At 64.2% G+C, this 10247-nt stretch overlaps 1 protein-coding gene across 1 annotated transcript; it reads left to right on the top strand.

Annotated features, from left to right (window-relative positions):
* Positions 1 to 338: 338 nt before the first annotated feature.
* Positions 339 to 4883, top strand: GRIFIN (galectin-related inter-fiber protein). The gene is made up of 7 exons (XM_055561903.1): positions 339 to 405; positions 1000 to 1073; positions 2640 to 2744; positions 3796 to 3837; positions 3987 to 4066; positions 4161 to 4320; positions 4713 to 4883. Exons 1-7 carry the CDS (start codon positions 339 to 341, stop codon positions 4881 to 4883), a joined length of 699 nt encoding a protein of 232 aa, XP_055417878.1.
* The last annotated feature ends 5364 nt before the right edge of the window (positions 4884 to 10247 follow it).

Here is a 10247-nt window from a genome sequence, read left to right on the forward strand (position 1 = left end):
CAAGGAGCCTGGCATGCTACAGTCCATGGGATCTCAAAGAGTTGGACATGACTGAAGCGACTTGGCACGTTCGCATGCACGGAGTGAGAGGTGTGCATGGGGCAGGAGGGTGGCCCCAAGAGGGGAGACCTGCGGGGTCCCCACAAGAGGGAGGCCAGACTGACGCCGAGCATCCTTTGGGACACTGGTCCACCCCTGCCAGGGAGGAGGCGGCATCAGATCTGGCAGCCCCTGCTTGGCCCTGGCTGGGCTAAAACCTTCTCACCCACCATATTCCCCCACAAGTTGATTCTCTGGGTGATAAGAGACTCAGGGGCGGAAAGCAGGAGGCACAGACAATGGCCTGGCACTGGGTGGGCAGCTTGGCCAGGAACAATGCCAGCCTGAATGAGGGAGGCGATGGTGGTGCCTAGCAGGGAAGGCCAGGAAGGGCCGGATCTCAGCCAGGCAGCAGAGGTGGGCGGGGTGTGCTCTTCCCATCTTGGCCTTTCCCTCCCCAGGGCCTTTGCACACACTGTTCCCTTTTCCAGCAACACCCTTCCCCTGAGTGCTTTCTGTTCTAAGCTCAGCTCCAATGTCACCTCCTCCAAGAAGTCTGCCCAGACCAACTCATATTAGTCCGGGCTCCCCCGAGACACCATGATCACTCGCCACGATTTCCGTTTAGAGCTCATATCGTGATAACAGTTCAGTACCGTGACACTGGGCTAGTCCTTTACTGTTTGACCCCTGCCTCAGAAACCGGAAGTTCCTGGAGGGCAAAGGCTGTGTGGCTCTGTCTGTCTGTCCTGTGAACCATGGCTCAGGGCCCAGCACAGAGTAGGGTTCAGCTGACACTTGCTGAGCGACTGAGCGGGCGTCTGGTTGTGAAGCAGGACGCACTCCTCCTGGCCGAGGGATGAATGAATGACGAGCACTGAGCACACAGCGGGGCTCAGCCGAGACGAGCCGAGTGCGCGGATCGCTCTCGGGTCTCCCTTCCCTGAGCCTGGCCTCCAGCTGCCCCAGTGGCACGGCTGGAGCCCGTCTATCCAGCGCAGGCGGTGCTGCTTGTGAAGAGACCGCGCTCCACGGTGTGTGTGCTCACTCAGTCGCGTCCGACTGTGACCCTACGGCCTGTAGCCCGCCAAGGCTCCTCTGTCCATGGGATTCTCCAAGCAAGAATACTGGAGTGGGCTGCCGTGCCCTCCTCCAGGGGATCTTCCGGACGCAGGGATTGAAGCTGCACTGCAGGCGGATTCTTTACCCACTGAGCCATCAGGGCTCTGGGTCGAAGGTGGTTACCCCTAGGCCGTGGGGCAGGGTCTCTCGTCCGGGGGCGGGTCCTTTATCCGCTGAGCCACCAGGGCTCCAGGTCGATGGTGGTTGCCGCTAAGCCATGGGGCAGGGTCTCTCGTCCGGGCACCTCTGCGCCAGGCCCGTGCCTGGCGCCGCCTGGCGATGGCGGGCCCAGGGATGAGATGGGCCTCTGAGCCCAGGCTGCTGTCTGGGTGGATATCTTCCGTGGAGCTGGGTGGAGACCCTGCTGCCTGCTCTGGAAACCAACAGCCTGGGGCAAAACCGCACATCCGGGAGGGGGAGGGGCAGCGTCTGGCAGCTCTTGCTGGGCAGGTCTATTTGTTCCCAGGCCTCAGGCCATGGCACCCAGCCCCGGCTGGCCAGCGACTCCAGGTGGGGGCACCGCCCCCGGCCCCCGCCCCCCACACTGGGGACCCCTGAGGACAGCAGGGGTCCGAGCTGGACTCCATGATGTTGGGGTGGCCTGCAGGGCTGCGCCAGCCCCGAGGGGCCTTCAGGACCCCTGGCTGCCCGGCTGCTCCTGGCTCCCACCCCACGTGGAGAGGTTCCAAAGCCACAGCGGGGGGCGGGGGTGAGACCACAGGCCCGGCCAGGTGTGGGCCCATGCCAGGCACAGGTGTCATGGAGTGGGCGGAGGCCCAGAGCCTGCCTGGGCCCAGTTGGGCTTTATGAGGTCCCCAGGCTGGAGCCAACAGGCAGGTTCCCCACCCTGCCCGCTCCAGGTTCAGTGGCCGACAGGCAGCGCGGTCCCCATAGCCCTCCATATAGGGGGAGGCTGAGGCTCAGACTGGGACAGGCCTGCTGAATCAGGGGTCCTCAGGCTCCTCACCCAGCCAGGGATCTAGGCCACTGAGTCCCGAGGGCCCTCTGCTGACCTCAAAGCCAGGAGGCAACAGCCCAGGGCGCTGCATCCACCCTGGGCTACCCTCCCTGCCTGGGGGAGAGGCTGGGGGCACAGACGGCAGTGTGCAGCTGGGAGGACTGCGCCCAGAGGCCACTGATTCCGGGCTCCCCGGCATGCTGGAAGCCTGCTCAGGACTCCTGAGTGCATGCTCTGCCCACCCTGGACCGTGCCATCCCCAGAGTCCAGGCCCCAAGCACCTGCCTTGCAGCAGGACAGGAGGCAGGACCGGGAGGTGCAGAGGCAGGAAGGGGCTTCACCCTCTCTCAGATCCTCGGGGAGGCAGGCCCCAGGATGGCCCGGCTGGGTGGGTCCCTGGATGTGGGAGTGGACAGGCCCGTGTCTGAGGCCCGGGAGGCCCCAGTGGGCGGCCTCACCTCCACTGCCCAGGGCTGCCCCCTGCAGGCCCTGCCGGCCCTGACCAGCGCCCCACCTGCAGGGTAGGATGAAGCTGGCGCATGCCCACAGGGGTCAGGACCACCTCCTTGTCCCTTCCCATTACCACCACGCCCATATCAAAGTGACAGGCACAGGGGGAGGCCAGGTGGGACCCAGCAGGGGGCGAAGGGAAGAATGACCCAAGGGGAGCTGGGGGCTGGCAATCCTGCTGCCTTGGGGGACCAGATAAACCCCGGCCTCTGCGAGGCTGGGCAGGGAAGAGCAGCAGTGCCAGGAGCCACACACTCAGCCTCGCACACGACACCCCCATGCCCGTGGGCACACCACACCCCAGACCCGTGGGCACATCACACCCCCACATCCAGTGTGCACATCGTCAACCACCTGGTCCCACACTCACCACACATCTGCACGATCATCTGCACACTTACTCGCACACTCACTGCCCACGCATTGCACGCCCCCCATCCCCCACAGCAGCCCTGGGGCTCTGTTTGTCCAGCCTGGTTCCTCTCTGGCTTGGCTCCCTGGACAGTCCGGCCAAGACGCCCCCTTGGCCGCCCGGAAAGCCTGGGGAGACTCTGCTTGTCTCCCCCACATGCTCCCAAGGACCTCAGCCTGGCCTGCTCCACGGTCAGCTGAGGGGGCTCAGGAGCAGGCCAGGAGGGGTGTGGGGGTGTGGGAAAGGCCCCCCACCCCGTCCACCGCCAGCGCCCTGGAATTCGCTGAGCACAGCGGCCAGCCTAATCCCTGCTCTGCCCGCAGGGTGGCTGAGGCCCTGGAGCGGGGCAGCCAGGAGAGGCCGGGCTGGACTGGGGGGCTTGAGTCACCAGGAGGCTAGATGGCCCCAAAGTCCAGGGCAGGGTGGGTAGGCCTCCACTCTTGACCAGATGGGGGAGTCTGGGTCCCCGAGACCCTGGAGGCTGTGGCTGACTGGGGGGCTGCCTGGGTCACACCTTGCCTCCAAGAATGCAGGAGAAGTGCTTTCCTGGGAGTCCTCGGAAGTGGAGTGAAGCCTGAGAGCCATGCAGGCCCCCGAAGAAAGGGGGTGGGGAGGGGGCCACCCTGTCCCGGAGCTGGACTAGAGGACCTGCTGGTGGGGGAGGGCGAGAGGCTGAGGGTGCAGGGAAGGCCGGTGACCTCATCCCCGGGGCGGGGCCCTGCGCCCCCGCCCAGCCCAGCCGCTATATCCCCAGGCTGCGCAGCTCCCCACGGAAGCCGGAGAGATGGCCCTGCAGGTGGGTGAGACCTGGATTTGGGAAGGAGGGAACAGAGCCCGGTGGGGCACCGGGCACGGGCCCCAGGCCGTGGGGCCTCCTGGGGGAGGGGGTACCCCAAGGAGAGGAGGCCTGGCACCCAGGGCCTCTGCCGCCCCTTTCGTCTGCAGTTTGAAGCCTTCCACGCGGGGGGCCTGGCCCCGGGCTGGAACCTGCTGGTGCAGGCACACTCTGACTCCGGAGAGGACCAGTAAGAGACCGTGCCCTCCCCTCCCCGTGTCCCCTCCTCGGCCTCCGCGGGGTGACCGCCCAGCCGCCCTCGCCAACCCCATGGTGTCCCCCAGGTTTGAGATCAACTTCCTGTCCGAGACGGGCGACATCGTCTTCCACATCAAGCCCCGGTTCTCCAGCGCCACCATGGTGGCCAACGCCTTTCAGGGCGGTCGCTGGGGCCAGGAGGAGGCGTCCAGCGTCTTCCCACTGGTGCTCGGGGAGCCCTTTGAGGTGAGGGGCTGGGGTGAGCCCCTGGGAGGTGGGGGAACCCGCGCGGCGGGAGGGGGAGGCCCGTGGGGTGGGGCCGGGAAGCGGGGGCGCCGTCTGTGGACGCACCCGGGCCACCTGCTGCTTTGCGCTGAGGCGCCCCGTGCCCCCGGCTTCCAGCAGCTCTGCTGTCCCCGCTGGGGCTCCGGCTGAGTGGGGGGCTGATTGCAGATGCTTACAGGGGAGAGCCAGTTCGGCAGTCTCCCTGCTGGGTCTGGGGCTGCAACCCCTGGCTGCCAGCCACCGCTCTGAGGCGAGGAGAAGGGGCCCCAGCTGGGGCTCTGAACCCCTGGGGGGCAGGCCTGCATGACGGGGGCTCCGCATGCTGAGGGGACTCCGGGCCCGCCTGCCCCCAGATGGAGGTCAGCTCGGACGCGGAGCACTTCCACGTCCATGCCCAGGAGCACAAGGTCCTCCAGTTCGCCCACCGCCACAGGCCGCTGGCCGCCGTCACGAGGGTGCAGGTGCTGAGTGACCACCGCCTGGCCCAGGTGGAGCTGGCCAGGAAAGGCCTGAGCTGGGGGTAACGTTCTGCCCGCGGAGCATCTTCACCCGGGATCCCACCTGCCTGGGAGGGGTCTGTGGGCCTGTTCGGGGCGGGGGGATGGGGTGGGGACGGTGGGTGGGGCTGGACCTGAGGCGGGGGCCGATGCTTGCAGGGCTGGGGGCTACTGAGCTGTGTCGGAAGTCCCAGGATCGAGCCTTGGCTGTTGACCCTCTCACATCCAGTGAAGCCCACCCTGGAGAAGCTGGGGGGAGAGGGCTCTGTGGTTCTGGGACCCCCATTTCAGCTCCACATCCAATAAAGTTTAAGTAGGCTGCAGAAGCTTGGCTGCTGTGAGATGGGGGTGCGCCAGTGGGGGCTGGGGGCAGAAGTCCCTGAGACCTGTGTCTTGGGGATGGTCTGACCCTTAACTCACCCCCAGGACATAGGGGTCTGGGGGGCTGCGATGGACACAGGCTTGGGGTTGTTGTTACTGTTCAGTCGCTCAGTTGTGTCTGACTCTTTGCGACCCCGTGGACTGCAGCACGCCAGGCCTCCCTGGCCTTCACTGTCTCCCGGAGTTTGCTCAAACTCTTTTCCATTGAGTCGATGATGCCATCCAACCACCTCATCCTCTGTCACCCTCTTCTCCTCCTGCCTTCAGGGGGGAGTCCTCCTCTAGGGGGCGGGGGTGGAAGTGGTGATGAGATTAGGAGAGGGGAGGGCTCCTGGCCTGAAGGTCCCAGCTGGTCCTCACCCAGGACACCGGAACTCACACCCTCCAGCTCTGCCCCCTTGGGAAGTCCCAAAACTGTCTCCTCACCCTGCTACTCAAGGGGTGGAGGGAAGGGGTCCCACCTGGACAGAAGTGCCCTTCTGGGTGTGTGGGGGGGACAGGGGAGCCCTGGGGGCCACGTCTAGGGAGAGTGCACATGGCCGGGGGTCCCCTGGTCCTGGTTTCAGAGCTCACCCATCCACCCCTCTGTCCATCTCAATCAAAGCTGTGATAGCACAGTTTAGAATGAATCTTAGGTATCCACCCTGTACACGTGAGTGATTTAGAGAAAAGTCAGGTCAGCGATCGCAGACACAGGAGGGTGGCCACAGCAGCGGCGGCCTGGGTCCGAGAGGCAGCTCTGCAGCTCCGAGGGGCAAGGGGCGACCCTGGGCAAGCTTCTGACCCTCTGGGGGCCGGGCGAGCCCTCAGCTCTCGGGGAGTGCTGGGGCTCGGGAACTGACTCAGCAGAAGCCCGGGAGAGGAATCCCTGGCAGGATCCGCCCTGGTGTCTCCTGCTCTAAGGTTAACGGGGAACCTGAGGCTGGGAGGGAAGGAGGGCAGCAGGAAGGGGCTCAGAGAGGGCAGGGCCCAGTGACCACCCCGGCCGGGGCCCTCCAGAGCGGAGGAGCCACTGGGCACCAGGACAGAGGGCAGACACAGGGCCCCCGCCCCCAGGTGGGACAATGGCGGCCCCAGCCTCCAGCAGAGCGGCTTCCTTCCTGTCTCCGCTCACTTCCCCGCCTGTGTCCATGGCCCAGCTGGCCCAGGAGCCCCTTCCCGCCCCCTCCTGCAGGAGGCCCGGCCTTTTGTGTCGGCCAGGAGGGGTTGGGGGCTGGCGGGCCGGTGGACGTGTAGCCGGTCAGGCTCTGGGGAGGACTGGGGTGGTGGGAAGGGGCCAGGGTGAGGGTGGGGGTCCGAGCCCACCGGCGGGGCTCCCTGCTCACGGTATGGGCCCCCTGCTTCAACTCAAGATGCCTGCTCACCCTCTCTGGGCCTGGTCTCGTGGGCAAAAGGCTCCCCTCCTGGTGAAACTCTGCCTCCCCAAGAGTGATGCAAGGTGGGAGGGCGGGAACACATGGGTTTCAATTTTCTTCAGCTTGGGGCAAGGGCTGCTGAGTCTGGGGACATCCTAGGCTCAGACACTGACTTTGGATTTTGCTGGGTTCTACTAGAGGGCCAGGTCTGCACCATCGCCCAAGAACTTGGCCGGGTATAGAGAGAACATTCCTTTTACAGGTGGGAAGCAGGCTCAGAGAGGTTAAGTGACTGTCCTAGGGTTGCTCAGCAGATGAGAGATGGAGCCAAAAAATCCATCTGACAGAATTCAAACACACACACACACAAACACACACACACACACATACACACACACAACATCCCTCAAAGTTGGTCCTGAGCTGAGGCCGCTTTGAATCAGCGCTTCCGTGGGGCAGGTCAGACCTCAGGGGCCCCAGGCCCACTGGGTCTTGAACCCCAGCTATGAACTGGGTGCAGGGGCCTATGGTCTCAGAGAGTCCTGCTGCAGGAGCCGTGTGCCGTGTGGTGACCCTTCCATGACCCCCCCTGCTCTCAGCACACAGGGCAGGGGGTACCCGCCTGTCTACAACTGCGCCCCAGCCCAGCGCCACAGCTGTGTGGCCAGAACTGACACTGTCCCCTTGGCTCAGTGACACCTCCCCCGGAAGCCCTCCCTGACTTCTGCTCCCCTCCACCTCCTGCCCTCCTCACACTGCCTCTTCTAGAGGCCGGGGACCAGGTCTTACTCCAGCCTCCTCTTCCCCCAGCCCCAGCTGCTCCAGAGCACATCTAGCTCTGGAAGTTGCTGAACGAATAAGGGAATGACTGACTTGGGGAAGACCACTTAGAGATTTGAACAAGTCAGAGATGACCCTCCCAACAGGGACCAGGGAACGGTAGAGGCCTCTCCTGCCACCTCCGTCCTGTTTAAGGTGGGCCCCACACTTGGGACTTGAGAACAAGCCCAACCCCTCCCCTCTGCGCCTGAAGGCCTCGCACTTCCAGCTTCATGTCTCCGCTGCTCGTCCGCCTGTGTCCAGTCCTAGAGCAGGCGCCGTGTCTGCCCCGGGGCCTTCACACCTCTCCTCCCTGCACGCCCTACCCCTGTGCTCAGCCGGCCCGCCCCTTCTTGCTGTTCAGGCCCCTCTTCTGCACGCCGTCTCCCCGCAGGGCCACGAGGCTCCCTGGCCGAGTCTACTCCCCTCACTGCTGCACTTGCTCCTGACGAGCAGAGTTTGGTCCACGGATGCAGCCGCTCCCAGGTTTGCCAGCTGTCCCTCCCTGCCTGGCCAGCCAGAGCTGAGACGGTCCCCTACTGTGCTCACCCCTCAAACTAGGCACAGGAGAACGTGGGGCCAGAGTGGCAGCTGCTCTGACTTTTAAAAACCCCAAGTTAAGTTGCTGTCCAATAACATCTGTTTTTACTAACAAATACTGACCACTGCGTACACTGAACGAGGCATCAGCCTACAAGCTGCCCTGGGGCTGACCCGTTCAGGACCTCTGCTCTGAAATCCACTGTTGCCTGTCCAGTCCCAGTGGGACAGGGTTACAGGTTACTGGGGCTGGGGGGGCAGGTGCCTTCCTGCCCCCAACCCCATGTTCCGAAAGCCTCTCCACCTCCCGAGGAACAGACTGGCCAGCAGAGGCACCAGACACAGGTCTGCCTCAACCCCAGTGGCAGGTTGAGGGACCCACTTCCAGGGCCTGCACAGGGAGTCCCTGGGCCCAGGGTTTGAGCTCCCGCAGAATAACAGCCTGGGCCTGAGGCCAGCTCTGAGACGGGGAGAACCAGGCATGGCCAGGCCCTTCCTGTCTGCGTTCCTGCGGAACCCCAGCCCTGGCCCTGTGCTGAATGACGTGTGTGTGAGAGTTAGTCACTCAGTCGTGTCCGACTCTTTGAGACCCCCTGGACTGTAGCCATGGGATTCCAGGGAAGCCCGCACTGAATGATGGACTTGAGCCAATTACAGCTTCTCTGATGCTCACTTTCCAGTTGGACACTTGGCCTTGGAGAGGGGGGCATGGGGCAGGTGTTATTTGCCCTAGCTCCCCTCCCCACCCTGGCTGGAGCCCCTGAGCCCTCAGTCACCGCACAGCGCCACCTTGAGTAGGGGGCTTGTCCCTCCTGATTACCCCCTCCTCACCCGTCGGCCGGAGCTGTCTTTTCAGCACCGAGGCAGTGACTCCAGTCCCGAGGCTGAGGGCCCCAGCCAAGGGAAGCCCCCGCCGCAGCCCCAGGAGCAGCAGCCCTTCCTTGCGGGACGCCCCGTGGACATCAGCTGACTCAGGGAGGTGGGGCCCCTCCCGTTGGCATCGAGCCCCCAGTCCCATCTTCCCCCGACAGGCTCTCCTGCGGGAGGCGGAGGTGGTGCTGCCGTGCTGGGGTGGTCCACTCCAGCAGGTCCTGGGGGCTGACCAGTGCACCTGGGAGGCCTGTGAAGGGCGAGGTCCTGCACAGAAGTGGGCTGAGCCTCCTCGCTGGGTCGTGGCTGTGGGTTTTGTTGGGGGGCGGTGCCTCTGATGTGCAGATGGCGTTCCTGCTGGCCTCACTGTGCTGAAGCCCCATCTCCCCCCACAGCCCGTTTTGGTCCCATGGGTAGGGAGGTGACATGGGAGGAAAGTACCCTCCCCAGGCCGCCTGGTCCTCTAGAGGCCTGGGCTCATGTCCTCCTCCCTAGAAGGAGACGGGCAGCCCGAGATCCCTGGGTGGGGCGCTGAGAAGGTTCCGCCAGGCAGAGGGGAGAAGAGCTGGGAGCGGAGGAAGCGGGATGGGCGAGAGGCATTAGCCTCCGGCTCCTCTGGGGCCCCTGCAGGGGGGCGCGGTCCCTCTCCCAGCTTAGAGAGGGGGCACCTCTGAAAGTCAGGTCCTGTTCCCCGGGGGAGGGGCAGCTCTCCTCCAGAGTCTGTGCCACGCCCCCCATTCTCCTCTCTGTTCACTGTCCCTTCCCACTTGGGGTCTTGGTGATGATTTCAGGGGTTAAAGGCAACCCAGCTTTGGGGGGATAGGACTTGCCAAGAGAGGGCTCAGTGGCGAAAAATGTGAGGCCTGCGACAGCTGGGACCTGGGCCCCAGGGCTCAGCAGAGAAGCTGTCTTTTCTAAATACTCAGTGGTGGCCTCACTTATCTTCACAAGAGCCTTCTGAGGTCGCGCCCATTGTCGAATTTTAGACGAGGGATCTCAGACACAGAGAGGGGAAGATGTTTGCCTGGGGTCACACAGCACGGCCTTGGCAGAGCTGGGATCCGAACCCGGCAATCTGATTCCAGAGCTTTCTGGATATTTGTGTGGATGTTGTTGGAAAAAACATGTATGTACATATATGTTTAGTGCTCTTTCATTGCCTTTCTTCCTTTTAAAAGCATCTGTTACATCCGTTTACGGCCGTGCTGGGTCTTCACTGCTGCACGCAGGCTCTCCCCAGCTGTGCAGAGGGGCAGCGGTGGCTTCTCTGGCCGTGGAGCAGCGGCTCTAAGCGCCCGGGGCTTTGCAGCCCACTACTGTGGACGCGGTGGTCGTGGCGCACGGGCTTAGCTGCCCTGCGGTGTGCGGGGTCTCCCTGGACCAGGCAGCAAGCTCCTGCTGCTGCATTGTCAGGCGGCTTCTCGAC

The sequence above is a fragment of the Bubalus kerabau genome, chromosome 23, assembly GCF_029407905.1.
Source record: "Bubalus kerabau isolate K-KA32 ecotype Philippines breed swamp buffalo chromosome 23, PCC_UOA_SB_1v2, whole genome shotgun sequence".
Lineage (NCBI taxonomy): Eukaryota > Metazoa > Chordata > Mammalia > Artiodactyla > Bovidae > Bubalus > Bubalus kerabau.